The sequence below is a fragment of the Diadema antillarum genome, unplaced genomic scaffold, assembly GCF_040938485.1.
Source record: "Diadema antillarum isolate AM-2024a unplaced genomic scaffold, OU_Dant_1.0 seq00000932_RagTag, whole genome shotgun sequence".
Classification (NCBI taxonomy): Eukaryota; Metazoa; Echinodermata; class Echinoidea; order Diadematoida; family Diadematidae; genus Diadema; species Diadema antillarum.
Window position 1 is genome coordinate 1,288,471 of NW_027271783.1, and position 17,048 is coordinate 1,305,518.

General features: G+C 36.7%; 1 protein-coding gene across 1 annotated transcript; it reads right to left on the bottom strand.

The window, feature by feature from the left end:
• Window positions 1–268: 268 nt before the first annotated feature.
• Window positions 269–11,692, bottom strand: LOC139741547 (tetratricopeptide repeat protein 4-like). Its single transcript, XM_071652125.1, has 10 exons — window positions 11,561–11,692; window positions 9,061–9,175; window positions 7,890–8,051; window positions 7,121–7,277; window positions 6,545–6,572; window positions 5,951–6,037; window positions 3,535–3,758; window positions 2,480–2,570; window positions 1,501–1,583; window positions 269–400 (listed from the first exon to the last, which is right to left on the bottom strand). Exons 1-10 carry the CDS (start codon window positions 11,690–11,692, stop codon window positions 310–312), a joined length of 1,170 nt encoding a protein of 389 aa, XP_071508226.1. The 3' UTR covers window positions 269–309.
• Window positions 11,693–17,048: the final 5,356 nt, after the last annotated feature.

The window sequence follows — 17,048 nt, forward strand, 5'->3', positions numbered from 1 at the left end:
TACATACGTATGTATGCATGTATGTATGTATGTATGTATGAATGCAAGAAGGTGTATTGATGTGCATATGTACGTATGTATGTATGTCTCCATGTTTGTATGAATGAATAACTGATTCAATCGTGTGCTGCTCTCATGCGGCAAGATGGAGGTCTACAGCTCTTCACAAATACCGTCACTATGTACGACTCTTGTTCAGCATCCTGAACAGCAATGCACTGAGCTGTTGTCGGCTATCTGAAACTTCCGAGCAGGGAGCACAGGAGCAACATGTCCATGAAACATCTGGTCATTCACCGTGTCCTGCGGTTATTTGACATATTTCTGTAAAAACTGTTCATGGTACGGAGTCGCAGTTGACAGGAGGAAGAACGTGGGAACACCGCCGACTATTACATACCTGCAATAAAACAGACAATGGATGTTACATAAAGAACAGTGATACGGTAAAACTCCATGTCATGAGTTCTTTCTACAGTCATAGGGAATGGCATATTCATAATGTGATTTGTGCAAGCAAATGGGAATCACGTGATATTCACTTGTGGAGATTTACTGACGACTCATAAAGTATTCACATACACAATGGAGCTGGGACTTTGGAATCAAAGGACTTTCATGATATTAGTCAATGTTATAAAAACACTGTTTTATTCCATTTTGGAGACATAGTGGCCAAATCATATGGCACTAAATTTAGTTATGGAGTTAGAGCCTGGAATTAAATGAATTAAGTGTTTATTGTCGCCTTGTCGATAATGTTAATGCACTTTATTTCTTCCAACAATTGGTGTATATTTACTCTAATCTCAAAATTACTCTTCATACAGCCATCACACAGAGTAACATATCAAATGGCATAATAACGTATTTGCTTTGCATCTTGTACATGCTTTTATTCTTTGTAGTTCCAGATTTTTGAAATATACTTTTATCACCATCGTTATCTGCCGCAGTACCACTAATTAAAGGGATCGTACAGTTTTGTTGAGACCTAATTTCAGGTTTTTATCATTTTTTGGTGAGATAGTGAGAAACCTCGTTTGAAATATGAAAGAGCATGTAATTCTATGAGGAATTCAACGTTTATTTGATGAAAATTGGTTTTGAAATGGCCGAGATATCCAAAAAAGAGCGATTATAATAAAGTGTGGGACCCACACTTTATCACAATCACTTTGTTTTACTCTGTTTTTGGATGTTTCAGTCATTCCAAACCCGATTTTCATCAAATAAACTTTGAATTCCTCTTAAAATGGTATGCTCTGTACGATGTCATAAGTGTTTTTTTTTTGGTATCTCGCAAAAAGTTAAAAGCCAAATTCTCATCTCCACCAATACTGTACCATGCCTTTAACAGCCCAAGCAGAAGCATCACTGCATATCTATTTGTTTCAAATATCATCATCATGCTAAAGAATAACCTCATCAGGACAACAATCATTACAGATTCCCTAATCATTTTCATCATTTCAAGCTCTACTTTCATTATTTTCCCACCTTGGATGTTGTAACGTCTTTAGGAGAGTCTGTCTTGGCTTCACCTCCACAAGGCTGTTGCTATGGTAATCTTCAAAGTACACCTGTGGGATGATTTGAAGGAGATGTGACACGGATTGTATATCTTCCATTCATACAAATCACTGTCTCATCATTTGTTTTTAAGTCATCTCTGGCTACCAGTAATGTTGAGCTTAACACTTTCAAATACTATCGATATATGAGCAATATCAAGACCCATTTCTGAAAAGTTGTGACAATCGAAGAAAGTGATGTGTTATGACATCAATATAGTTCCATACAAATTACCATTATCTACTGATCTGCGACTTGAAATAATGACTGCACAGATTCCTAGTCACAAACAAAATAGGGAAGAAATCTGTATGATTGTTTTCATCATACCTATCTTTGTCATTCCACTAATCCTATCCAACTTCCTACTCAAACATATAGAATCTTCTTCCAGTGTAATGGTCTCATAATCTCTCTTGACCGAATACTGAAGAGTCAACTTATTCCATCTTAACATCCTTACCTAAGGTTTTTTTTTTCTTCTAATGAATTTCTAGTCAACTCACTCACTTTTCTGCTAAAGATCACAGCATCTCTTGTGCCTACAAACTTCATTATTTGTAACTGTTGTTGAGATTGGCCCACTTTAATTGCTCAGAGCCATAAGTACTTCCTGGTTACACCTCCATCTCTTTCCCCTTTTAATCCTGTGATTTTTAATACTGTTTGACGATAACACAACTGTTTATGTATGAATAGCTCAAGTCTCTTCATTGTCTGAACTACCCACACATTCCAGTGTTCAGCTACCTAACCCTTTGTGTGCCTTGAGTACTGATTGGCACAGAAAACCCCATAGCATTGTACATAGTGAACAGAGTTCCTGGCGCAGAAAGGGTTAACACAAAGTTTTTTCTGTTACTCATATGAATGGACGCACTGCGAATGTTCTCTTTGGACTTACTTTCAAATTCTCCACCCTGTACTCTCTGCTGGGATCCCATGCTGGAGGAGCCTCGTTCACACTGAACATAACTTCAAGGTGGTCTAGAAATCTGTAGATTGACACATAGGAGAACTGATCAACACCACGCATTATGTCCCCTACTGTAAGAGTGGAAATTTTTGTGTAATTTTCTTGCTCGGCTGGGTTAAATACCAGGTACATTTTGTATGCTTTTAATTCTGCTGAGTCAAGACATTCAATAGTGTTGCATATTACGAGCAAAAATTTTGAGTGCTTTCATTTTCACCCTATTTTCTTGTTGAGCAAAATATGCAAAAATCTCCACATCGTGAACATTTCCACTTTAACAGTATCTGACAAAATTTGTGAAGAATACGCTGAATTCTTTTCAGCATGATAATTTCTACTTTTTTGGAGTTGGTGGGCCATAGGTGTATTACTCAGAGTTACTTGCCCAATCTGTAAACAGAAACAAATATACATACATACCAAAGTAGTGTTACTCCTAGTACAATTGTAAGCAATTCAACGATTTCATTGCTGCAAGTCACGATTTGGATAAATCATGAATAATAATTATAACCTGACTATAGCTTTTGTTTGGCATGAATACAAATATAAGTGTTGATTTCTAAGCACTCCGAAAGGCTCACGATTACACAAAACTACAGAAAAGAGTAAAGTAGCACACACATATAGCATAAATATATCTGAATCAATAATCATGACCTGATAAAAAGATGTTTTAGGAGAACTCAGTGAAACTCTTGTTTATAATGGGTTCATTACTTAATCATCAGGTTTTTCAACCTCGTAAAAACTTCTGTGATCAATTTTTCGCATTTAGTCTAAAAAGACAAATTTAATATGTTCTTAATTTTGTTGTTGATACAATATGAGTAATAATACAAATTTTACAAAGATGAAATGTTTGTATAATACATAATATTCAACAATTAAAAAAAAAAAACTTTGGCATTGTTAACATGATCCCACAACTGCGCTACGTGTGACAATATCCACACAACAAAAACATTCCATGCACACATTACCTTGTGTTTTCACTGAAGGCAGAGATAAGATCACTCTGTCCATGTTCTGGGTACAGGAACCGAACTGGCCAGTGAAGAACGCCCTCTTCGTCGATGGAGACAATGGCACGTCCAGACACTTCATTTGAGGTCAATGATGTCACAATTGACCTGATCTTCTGACCCTCGTCCTCTTCCTCATCGTCTTCATCTGCAGGCTCCTTCCAGAATTTAATGCTCCGCGACTGCAACCAAGGAAAAAGAGCAGGCTGGCTGAAAGCAGGTTGAACACTTGACTGTCACATGAAGTTTATTAAGTAGCTTAAGGCGTTGAGGACGAGTGCAGAATATACTCGGGCAAGCATCTACGGGAAATGCATGTTGTAGCAAAATCAAACTGTCCTCAATGGGTTAATGCTCATTCTTTGTATGATGTCATCAGTCATCTCCACATTGGGAAAATCAGTATCCATTGCAATGTCCATTGCTTCAACAAGTTCTGGCGACTTATCTGTCGCCTCGAATGATATATGTGACCCGCTACAACAAAATGATCCTAAAGTCGGGCGAGGTCGATTATTTGAAAATTGCATGATATAATCCCCTAATCTTTCTGCTTTAAATCGATACATAACACATTTTATAAAAACAATCGGCTGCGGGGATATCGATGTTTAAAAGAGAGCATGTCGAGACGTCTGGAAAATCACTGTTTCGAGAAAAGCGCCCTAAAAGTCTTCCTTTCGACGCAATCGCGATCAAGGGACAGGCAAGTCAGTTTTCACCTCTGGACAATAGAAGGTAAGCCCTAGCAACCCCCGAAGAGTTCATTCAAGCACATCAGCGTCGGCGGTCTCCTCACCAACCAATCAGTGACCAGGATATGAGAACCGGCTGAGCATAGCGCACTCTGCCTGCACGCACCAGTCGACTGGGCAGTGTGCGAGCTTCACGCTTCGGTTAGCAGCAAGCAGCAAACTGACCAATGAGATCACTCTGGTCATTGTTAGGGGCGGAACCTATCTGTGGCGCTCAATCCAAATTTTCGAACCAGTTTCTGCTTCGTTGAAACGCCAAAAAACATGGCTCAGAAAAACGCTATTTTTTAAATCTTTCCTTTGATCATTTTGCTTCAAAATTTCGACAGATGATAGAAGACATGTTAGACTCCAATAATATATCAAAATCATAAAATCGGAAGTTTTGACCAATTTTAATGCTCTGATTTCAAACTTGATTTTCACAGCTTCAACCGTGCGCGAGTTTACGACCTTTTTGTTGTAGCGGGTCACATATCAACTGATTTCACTTGTATCAACTACCTTCTCTGGATCCAATGTATACTTAAATATAATAAATTTCATTTCATGAACAATTTCATGATATGAATGACTGTATGTACTTTTAGAAGAATGTACCGGTAAAGGGCACACAATATGTATATATTGGTATTTACTCAGAGCTGATATGTTCTTGCAAACACATTTGAAGACAACCATGTGTTTCTGTATAATTGAGATTTTGTCATTTTACATCTATTGACACATTATGGGTATTGCATCATATTCAGACTCATAGTATACACTTATTCAATTATGATTAGTGACCACTTTTTGGCTATTTAAGAGCTTCCAAGGAAAAATAAACACATAAACAGTAGAATGCCATTACAGAGCCTCCTTATATATTTCTCAAGCTGTCAGTCTTTAAAGGACAAGTCCACCTTCATATACATGGGGATTGAGTGAATGCAACAATATTAGTAGAACAAATCAGTGAAAGTTTGAGGAAAATTGGACAATTCGGTCAAAAGTTATGAATTCCTTACAGTTTCTGCACAGTCACTATTGGATGAGAAGACTACTACAGTGTATGATGTCACATGCATACAACAATATAAGGAAAATAAAAAGAGAATTTTTACAAAACTTTACTTTACGAATAATATGCAAATTTCTTCGACTTCTTACTGACGTATGTTAAAGGTAATATTATTCCCCCTGCCTTCTGAAAGAGAGAAGTTGAGTGTTCTTTTGTTATGCGAGAAAAGTGAAAATATGTTGAATTTTCTTTATTCTTTCATTATGTCGTTGTACACATGTGACATCACAAGCTATAGTAGTCTTCTAATACAGCCGTGACTGAGCAGAAACTTTAAAAATTCATGTATTTTGAAAGGATTGTCCAATTTTCCTCAAACTTTCACTGATGTGTTCTACTAATATTGCTGCATTCACTCAACCCACATGTCTGCGAAGGTGAACTTGTCCTTTAACCTGTGTAGTAACTGCTAGCCAATCAAACAAAGGATAAAACAAAAGGTCCATTCAAAAATTAAATAAATGATAACCATACTGCCCAATATTCCATCAGGGCATTAAAAGTCTGGTAAGTCAAGTCTAATCTCATAGACCTGTTATTCCTCCAGCGAACCAACCTTGATTGCATTAATCAGCTTTTCATCCATCGCCCTCTGTTTCTTCTCCTTCAGCTGCTCCTTCCTCTTCTCCCTGTCTGCCGCTTTCTGCTCAAATAAAAAAAAAAATAAAAGAGACTGAAGAATTCTTGATCTACTCTTCTCTCACTGTTAAAATAATAAAAAACTAAAGATATGCAGTACAACCGAAAAAAATCGTGACTAAACATGACAAATACAAAGACTAAATAGAAATATTCTTTTAAGGGGAATGAAACTCAAACATAAGTGTCGATTGAGTGAATGCAGAAATTATGGTAGAACGTATCTGTGAAGTTGGAGGAATATCAGACAGCCCTTTAAAAAGCCATTAATTTTAAAAGTTTTTTGTACAGCAATGCAAAGTTTCCGAACTCCTCAGCAAACCAAATTAAAGAATTTTTCCTGTTTCATACCATCCCTTTATCACTGAATTGCACTATTCAAGCTCCAATGACAACATGAAATGTACAGTTCCTTTAGTGAACAAAGGCTAAGGAAGAAATATCTTGGCACCAAAAACTTTGGAAATACATCAGACATGAAGAAATTTTTCATCACAAAGCTTACACTCACCTTCAGCTTGGATGCTTTTGCTCTTGTACTAATCATCACTTCATTTTGGGGATGATTGTGCTCTTGTGGTCAAGGAAGATTAACCTGACTTGTCATTTTTAAGATAAAATGTAGAAGAATAAAAATTCAGCTATCAAAGACCTGGAGACTTGACTGCATTAGAATTCTACAAGGTAGAGCAGTATAAATGTATCGGCTGAAATCTCCTTGCATATAGGGGAATTCTGGATCAGTTGGAAGCTAGTCTAAAAAGTTAATATCAATACACAGACGAGAGAGTTAATAATTGTGTTAAAAGAATAATAGAATTATGAAAATTCATTTCTTCTGCTATGAATTATAAAACGTAATTATTCATGGCTGAAAACTTTGAAATAATGATCAGTAACATACATTAGAATTTGAGAATGGAGCATATTTGTGAGTGAACAAAGCACTTATACTCTTTCTTTTCAGACTAACTTTTAACTGCTCTGGAATTCTCCTTTAAATGAAAGTTAACAGAAGAATAAAAGATTACCAAAAGATATACATTGCAAATCAAAATAAATGGTAGAGTGAGCAGCAATGAGTTACTCAAAGGATATTTGAAGTCCCCGGTCACACCACAGGACCGCCTCGCTGTAATCCTTTAGCTCCATACAGCTCTGGATGACTCTCAGTGCCGCCTTCAGATGGTCAGGTTTGAGGTTCAATGCCTCCTTGGCATCATTCAGCGAAGATCTGTGATTACCTGTGAGTCAAACAACAGTGAGACAGGTAAGGCCCTGAGCTCTTTAGTAGGAGATCTGTGGATCAAACCCAACCAGGCATACCAGCACATCTTCAGACAAGATATTCTATCCACTATGATATGTCCCTCTTTACCCAACTATTTGGAAACTCTAGAAACCTTTCTTACACTAAAAGAGGCAACTCTGGGTGAAATAAGCAGATACTAGGATAATCATTAGTATTTATACCTTTATAACCCTTCTTACTATCATTTTGTTATAACTACCATTATCATCACTATCATAATCATTGTCATCATCATCATTATCTATATCATAATCATTATTATAGATCTGTCATTTCTTTATCAAAACAGTAATCTCCTCTTGAATCATTAATTAGGTCACAGTTGGACAACCATCAACCATATCTTTTTGTAGTAAATTTGGGAGAAGATTGATACTACAACAGTTAAAAAAATTGGAAATCTAAAATACATTAAGAAAACCCATGATTTTTGGAGGGCTCCACCATGATATTTTTCCAAGCGAGCACTACCTCCCCTACCCCCTGCCCCCCCCCCCCCCCCCCCCCCCCCCCCAATGAAACTGTAGGACACTGGGAAACTCACCCAAGTGAAAGTGAGCTGCAGCCCGGTTGGTGTAAAGGATGGCATTGAGCTCTGTGTTCCCACATTTCTCCTTCAGACCCTCCGTGTAGGCCCTGACAGCCTGCTTGTACAACTTCTTCTTGAACCAGTGGTTGCCGTCGTCCTTGTGGGTCAGAGCATTATCTTCAAGATGGCAACACAAATGACAAAAGACTGTGTGACGAGCAATACATCCATGTCTACGGGGGAATGCTTGACTTGTAAATACAAAGTTACTAGTAAGGACAAGAAAGCATTTCAGAGTGTACAATCACATTACTAAATCAACTTCAGGGTGGTTTGTTCTTTTTACCCACAACAATGTTGTAAATAGGAAAGATAATTTGTCTTTTAATACATGATTAAATGATTAATTTATCTACATAATCTATACATTATACATCTATCTATATCTTATGGCCACTTCACTCTGTTATCCATAGTATTTACAATGCATGTACAGCCTCTAGAAATTGGAATGTTAACAAGAACACATGCATGGCCATTTTGGATGTTCCATTATTGTTGTACCAGGAGTTCCATTCATTGTGTCAAAGCATGTTTTGTTCATGAACTTACATGATGTGAATGATATTTCGAGCTCTTAGTCTTAACTCATTGCCCAGAGAAACGAGATGTGCCCAGTTTCCATCTTGTAAGGATTAACAATACCTTTATCAGGGGCAAAAATCTTTCTATCAAGCACACTGGAGAATTTTGCAATCTGCAAATTAGTTTGGTCATATTTGTGACATATCGTATTCCTTTTCACACAAGCAATGAAGCAGTCATAACTTCTTTTACATTCCAAATATCATTCATATGATGTACATTCCACTGGGCAAGGTAAAGTTTTTGATGAAAGGATGGATGGATGGATGAACTGTAGTACATGAATGAACGCATGAGCATATGATGAATGAATCTAGACAAATGAAAGCATTAATAGATTGATGAATGAATTAAAAGAAAATGAATGAATGAATGCAGAAATGAATGAATGAACATTTGAATGAATGAATAAATGATTAAATTAATGGATGAATGATTGAAGGAATAACTGACTGAATAAATGAATGAGTGAATGAATGAATGAATGAATGAATGAATGAATGAATGAATGAATGAATGAATGGTGGAAAGGAGAACACACCTTCCTTAGTGCTCTCCTCACTGGCGTATTTGATCTCCTGCAGACCAACCAGACTTGGACTCTCATTCATGTCTTCAGGGAGCTCTTTCATAAACAGAGGGATCTTCTCAATTTCCTAGAAAAGAGAAGAAGAATCATTAGGGCACGGAAAAAAAAATCACACACAAAAAAAGAACTAAAGTAAACATGTACAAGTAAGTATTCGATTCACTATATGTTAATCATAATCATTATTATTATTATCATCATCATTGTTATTATTATTATCATTATCGTTATCATCATTGTTATTATTATTCTTATTATCATTATTGTCATCATTGTTATTATTATCATTATATTATCATCATCATCATCATCATCATTGTTATCATTATTATTATTATTATTATCATCATCATCATTGTTATTATTATTATTATTATTATCATTATTATCATCATTATTATTATCATCATCATCATCATCATCATCATCATTGCACATGGTTAAATGAACATGTGGGACATGGTAATTGTAAAAGATCTGCACTTGTAAAAAGCTTGCGAAAAGAGTCTGCCAGTGGATAATCTAAGTAGCATGGACCACCCCACGATCAGAAACAGCCAAGTTTGCCTAGAGCTCCCAAAAGTAACTTCTGTTGAACAAAAAATGCACATACAGATAAGCTCCAGGAAAGGGCAGATTCAGTATCACTGAAACTCAACTTGAGAATATGTTGGAAGAGCTTTACACAGGCTACCCTCAACTCTAATGAGTCTGTAAATCCAACACTTGGAAATCTATTCAACGTATTAAAATGCACATGATCAGAATGGTTACAGTTCCTCAATCGAAAGATGAGTGGTTTCTTATTGTCCTTTCATTAACTGCATAAATTACCTTGCATGTACATAGAGTATTTTGAAGTGTTTTTATTTTCCTCACTTTTGTAAGTTAACCGATATTTGCTACACAAGCATCTCTCGAAAAATATTGCTTCCAATGACACAGATGCAATGTGTAGATTTGTAGATCATCTCCAAGGTGGGACCACCATCTTCTCCCTTTTAAATATTGACATTTCTTTCTCAGTTTCTTTTCGTTTATGTGGCTCTCCAGATCCAGTTTAGCAAATTTAACCACTCACAAAATTGTCGTAAAAGTCCCAATCTGCAAAATATCTCATTCGTGATTAACAAGTTCAGTATGGTGAACACAGTACAATTAGATTTTCAGTGGTTTGTAACCATCTGCGCTGAGATTGAGAGGGGTCTGGGGCTCTATGTTTTCAGTCAAATCCATCATTTGTAAACTTTTCAAATATCACTGGTTGCTTCTTGCTGAGCAATTGCCTCTGTATATAGAGTAACTACAGCAGTATGCGGCCATGCAGCCGTTCGCGGCAGGTACAGCATACACGGTAATATGCCACTAAACACAGCACTGCACTGTTACATGCACACTACACATATACTAACACACTAGCAATCAACAAAAACCAACCGATAAAATGGGCACGATCTCTTGACGAAAGTGAAATTTTCTCACTTAAATGACAACATATCGCATCCAAAATGAAATTTTCGGTACTTCTTAACATAACAGTTAAGAAACAATGGTCCAAGAAACTGGATTTTTTGTCGTTTTCTCGATGTTCATGGATTTTGAAAACATATCCTCACGTAAAATAGAACTTTCGCGAGCCGATGTGGGCCGCCATTTTTTTTGGAAAGTGGAGGTTACCATCGAAAAAAAATGAGAAATACACGAGAAAGACATCAACAACACTGCCAGATTTGCGATCTTGTTTGCGGCCAATGCATGTGCGCCTGCTATTTTCACGTGCTTTCGCAATGGGAATTGGCACTTGCGCAATGTTCGCGAGACATGTGAAGGCGTTCAGCTACAGATCGCGGAGCACGCGCGTATTGCATAGGGATTGTACATCGTGCCGCAAGCAGAAATACTACGTCGCATATCGCCCTTATCGGTGAAAATTGTGCCGGGTTTTGCTCTGGTAAATCATGTAAACTGCGTTGGTCAATGGTAAATTTCTTTTATGAAAACAATTGCGTTAATTAATAATCTTGTCTATGATATATAAAATGGTTGAAAATAATTTGCCTGATTTGTTTACAAGTTGGAAAAACCCTCAACAATGCTTAAACTGCCGCAAACGGGATATTTTACTCTATAGACTCTATATTTTTTAAGACTAATTACTCAGTTATCGAGTTTAGAGAAACAAGACAAAGAATTCAGCTTGTAAATTTTACCCTATTTTCTCTATTTACCACATCTAAAACCATTCTTTCTAAACCAGAACTTTTAAAGATCCTTTTCCCAGAAACAGTTAACCTTTGAGTTTGACTGGCAATGCAATGCCAGTCAAGAGATGACATGTAGGCCCTACGTACATGTATTACTACAGACGGGACTACGGACCAAAACTGCGAAGAAAACGATATGTAAATTTAAATCTACTCTCGTTATCGGCGTTACAAAGAATGTGTATTACCTCTTCCCAGTTTTCCTCTGATAGTCCACCATCATAATTTCTTCTTGGAAGAGATTCGATGAAATTGTCAAGTTTTTCATCGAGTTCTTTCGCTAATTTCTGTGTGTCGACTTTTTCAGCTGATTCTGCCATCGTTGGTGATGAGTTGAATCGTCTTCATCTTTCGGGGATACGCGTTTATAACAAGCAGTGGTGGTACATGGTATGGTGCAAGTGGCACGGGCCACGCACGGGCACGCACTTGCTTTACATGCGCATCGCGCGCACGCTCACAACCAAACACCCAACGGACGAAGCGGTGCATGCTCCACGTGTGCGGGGTATTGCGCAACGTCCAGACCATACCAGTACCGCTGTCCAGAGCAGTTCTAAGTCGAATACATACAACCATGTTCAACGTCGCATACAACACAAAACAAAGGGAAACACCAATGTCTTAAAAGCCAAGAGTATGTAACAAAACGAATATTTTCACATTAAACACGCAGACGCATACAGAGGGTTTTTGGAACTGCTTCAGGCACTATATTCAAACCAGTTTATGTCTCATTCTAATAGACAAGGGCCAGCAACTAGGGTGACTGCCATGGAAGACAGAATTATTGTACGAGATCAAAAAGCCACTTTAAGAACAAAATTAGTACTCGTAAATAACTATGTCCTGTACTTTCTTCAACTAGTGCCTTGGTATTGTTTATGTAGGCCCTAACTTCAATAGGAGAGGCAGAGCTTGTACAAGTACAGCTGTACCAACATTTTCAAAAGGAAACTCGGGACCCACGTATTTCAAGAGCAATATCAATTGTGTCATTTATGGATAATTTGTATTTGTAGCTGATTATATGTTTGCTTCTCTTGTTTATTGTAAAACACTTAGAAACATTTTGGTCATAAGCACTATATGAATTTTTCATATCATTATTATTATTATTCCACAAAAGGTTAACTGTCCCCAAGTGGGCAGGGCTGTAAAAGGTCTCTGAAACACTTTCATATACGAGTTCAGTTCTTCATATACATGTACAAGTTTGTTAAAAATTAGCACCAATTCTTATGACTGAGGTGCCATATTGCATGGGAAATTGATAGAGCCGACAGTATGATCACCATTGCATGTACCTACATGTAGGTATACTAGTACATATAAGATAGCTCATGCTCATGGTAGCAACTGAGTCAAGTGAAATTTGCATGAATGATTATCTTTGGAGCAAAATGAGATGTGTATCGAGATACAAGTGACTCCTGTTATACCCCAAGTCCTCAGGACCAGAAGTTTCTTACGTTATGTCGAAATTTCAATAAAGCTGAACAGTATAGAGAATATAAGGATGATACAGATGATAATTTGGGGACCTGATTATTTACTTCATTGTACCAAGAATTTTGTTTTTGAACTCTGTTAAAACAGGAGCAGTGCATTGTGTTGGCCAAGCCACCACATTTCGTAAAAGATTTCATTTGCTGAGTGAGATGTGCCAGATATTCAAGAACCAATCACAACTTGTATACTGCCACATTGACCAAACCACTCGCTTTTCACACCAACACTCAACAACCTCGATTTCATTCACTCAAACATGAGGTACATGCACAAGAAAAGTAGAGCTTGTGTCACTTTATTTCTTGAAGATACAGTGATCAATATCATTCAGGCCTTCACTGCACTAACAAAACAACAAAGCAAATGCAAGTATACCCTAGCAAGAGGAAATTATTCTATATACACAAATAGCATTTAAGGATGAAAAGGGAGGTATTTAAGGCCTTCAATAAAATAAGAGTCATCAAATGGAGTAGCAATTAAATTCTTCTTGTCTATCTCCTCCTTCATCTTCTCTCAACGTCAAAGCTCTGACTTGTTGGGTAATACATAGTTGGGACATAAAACTTTGCCACTTCATAACTTTCAATTGTCAGCAGTTAAGTACAAAACTATTGCTTTCATTTTACCATCAAGTGGGGAACAAGACTCCAGGCCCACCAAAAAAAAAAAAAAAAAACACCAATAATTCCATGATACATACTGCTACGCAAAATAATAAATAACATTTTTAGAGCTGTACATAAAAAGTTGGGAGTAAGGATATATCCTGTTATGCCTTTAAGAATACACACATTACATTGTTTGTTCAGCTGAAGGAGAATGGTAGCACAAAATCTAGACAACAGAAGAGCATACAGCGTATTTCCCCAACTCATCCTTTCTACACTTTGATTTTATCTGAAGTTATGGATAATGCAACCCCTCTTGAGAATCAGGTAAGCTATATGTATACATTCACTGTTAACAGCAACCATAGTGTTCACTCCAGACTTGATGCAACTTTAGCACATTTCAGGCTATCAGCAGTCAGAGTTTATCTCGGCATCTTGAACTAGCCATGCAGGTTGCATTGTGACAACGTTCTACGAAGACTGGGATGATTTAATGTCTTTTTAGTTTTTACATTGTTTGCTGGCACACGTATTGTGCTTCCTTGTTTCAATGGCCTTATTTATTTTTCTGTTCTTGTCTCTTTTTGGGGGGGGGGTGGGGAGAGAACACTATTTCAGTTTCGCATTAAATTCATAATCCTCAACACTATATTTGGGTCAATACAGTTATTGTAACCCCCAATGAAAATTCAGCCAGGCAATGTCCTTTTTATCAACTGCAAATCATAATGCATAACTGTCAATTAATTTGAGGCATTGTGACCTGATGATATCAATGACAATGTGCATCATGTTTTCATTTCACAGTCTGAAAAAAATACTGAAGAAAAAAAAAAAAAAAAACCTCTGGATTTACAGGCACTTGTTTCTCGTTGAGAAGCCCTCATGGCTTCCGATACATTTCATGTTGGGATATCCAGTCTCTCATGAATTAGACACTACAGTCTCTCGTTACACATTAAATTTTCAGGAAAAATACTATCTGCACAATAAGCACATCACATACATTCTCTACTCGGAGGAAAATTAGAATAGGCATTACAGTCATCCATCTTGAGTAAGCACTTTCACAAATTACTAAAATAAAAAAAATGCTGCACTGATTATCGGAGAGAAGTGCAAAAAACTGCACAGCTGGACCACCTCCTTGCCAAGTGCATTCAGGAGACGGCCACATGGAAACTGTAGAAATCTTGTAAAATGGCAATTCATTCTTGAATTTCACATAAACACCACTATAATTCAGTGATATTATTACGAGAGGGAATAGCATATGAATGGCCTTCTTCCTGGGATCACTGTAAATCTCCTTTTGGTTTCGTGTGACAGATACGTACAAAAATCAACAATCATGAAAGATTCTCAACAAGTAACTAATTCATTGACATTTAAAATGCATTTGCAGAATTAATCCTTAGAAAAATTACTTGGCAGAAATTAGAAATAAGCAGGTGCTTCATCGTTGTAATTCATATAAAAAAGTGATGCATCCACATATACCTACAAATTTCTAACTCTCACACTTGCCTTTCCTACTTTTATTTCACCTACTAAAATTGTACAATTGTGATCATCTTTAATCAAAGATAATCAAGATAGAAATAAATCTGATAAATATGCACATCAAACAACTTCACAAAATAGTGTCTGTACATGGAGAGTGCAATCCATTTATGATTTTGTGATAAGTCACTATACAAACACATGTACATAAAAAATTGTAAAAATTACCTCTTAAAAATCAGAATCTTCAAAAATATTTTACAAACCAAGCATATTTACTGTACAAACAGGAGACACACAGACAAAGCAAACGACTTGCATCAGTGGAACGGGACTCATGGTCAACGGATTGCATGAAAATTCACTTACATATGACATCTCTTTCTGTGTGGTAACACCAAAATATGTGTGCTACTCAAACTTATAAAAGGCCAAACTCTTACTTTCTTCTACTACCAAGCAGAGAATGGTGGCAACCACACATGAATCTTTTAGGAATATTCAAATGCTACGTTCTACCACAACAAAGCAAACGATGGTGCAATCTTACTTGTTCTAATATTTCAATATCAAAAGGGAAAGATCTACCTGAGCCATTTCTTGTGCAAAATAAAAGCACAACTAAATGCAATTGTACTTTGTACAGAAGATGGCAAATTTATAGGCCAATTTCTTCTTTGAGTTGTCGACACTAAGAGAGGGCGCAAGACTTCTGGAAAGGATTAAATCCAAGCAGCTTTCTACAACTGAGCATGTTGCTAAACTTAACTGAAAATAATACCCTAGGACAATAATGCTTCACTTGTGAAATTAATTCTGGTAACAGTCTACAATCACAAAATGGATACATTTCTAATAATTGAATTCTAGCAAAGCAAATTCTAAGTCACACTTAGAGTTTAAACTTTCTCACTGAAAACAACTACTTATCATCAATAACATATCAAAATAGCATCACAGCCCAAATGATATAGGGAAGAAATACAGCAACAGAATTGAATAAATATTCATCTTTGAACACGGCATCAAACGGTGACTCGATATTTCAAATTCAGTAATGACACAAACACAACTACACACAAGTTTTCAACAACACCTCAAATTTGCATGACTAGAAGAAACAGGACTCGATTTCACTTATTGGAATGTAACAACAGAGTCAACAAAGGAAACGGCAAAGAAAACGCATCACACGCTCATCTCTAACGTGTGAGGGAGCATGTGAGAAAGACAGTAAAACAGGTTAAGATAGGCACCTAATGCGACTTGAAAAGAAATGTACACCATCACCACACTTCCCTTTGTTTTTTTCCAAGTCATGTCAGTCAGCAAACCACACATAATTTATCCTCCCCTTTTCCAAGTATCCTTCAAACAATACGAGACACTGCTGCCTAAGTTGTTTTGTAGTCAAAACATCAAGGCTGTTTAATTTAAGAGGGGGAATCGTCTCTCCAAAGACAATGCCTGGCAGCAGAAACATTACTGATAATTTAACAAGTTCATTCTTTCAGCTGACACCCATGCACTATTTGTATCCCAAAATTGATCGAGCTCAACTACTTCACAGAATCATAAGCATACAGCTTGCAACAGCAAAAAATCTACTGAATAAAACAACACGAGCCACATTCACTGCCATCTGAGTAATAATTTACTGTGCATAGACTGATTAACCATTATCTTTCAATAGGAATGCTTGATGACTGACTTCAGTTTGACTCTACACTGTACTTTTTGTACAGAGCAAGGTAAAAAGGACATGGTAAAATAATCCTCAGACTTCTGAAACACTTTCTCCTCATTAAAGTGCTGCCTAATGTGCTAAATTTCTTTACAGTTGCTAAAACATAATTCTTTATTTCATTGCCACATAGTGTGAATGTCATAATATTGCACACTAGTTCATTCATCACATTTAATTCCAAATCAACTCTTAAAATAGACTATGAACCTCTTTTCAGTTAACTTCATATATTCATTAGCTTTTCAACATCCCTATTCTTTCTTGTCATTTAATTGTGCTGCTGCAAGAATCCACAAAATA

Coding starts and splice junctions, on each gene's coding strand:
- LOC139741547 (XM_071652125.1), bottom strand. CDS start 11,692: ATGGCAGAATCAGCTGAAAAAGTCGACACACAGAAATTAGCGAAAGAA. Junction 6,573..7,120: donor GGACTTCAAATATCCTTTGA/GTAACTCATTGC, acceptor AGTGATGATTAG/TACAAGAGCAAAAGCATCCA. Junction 6,038..6,544: donor CAAAAGCATCCAAGCTGAAG/GTGAGTGTAAGC, acceptor TTATTTGAGCAG/AAAGCGGCAGACAGGGAGAA.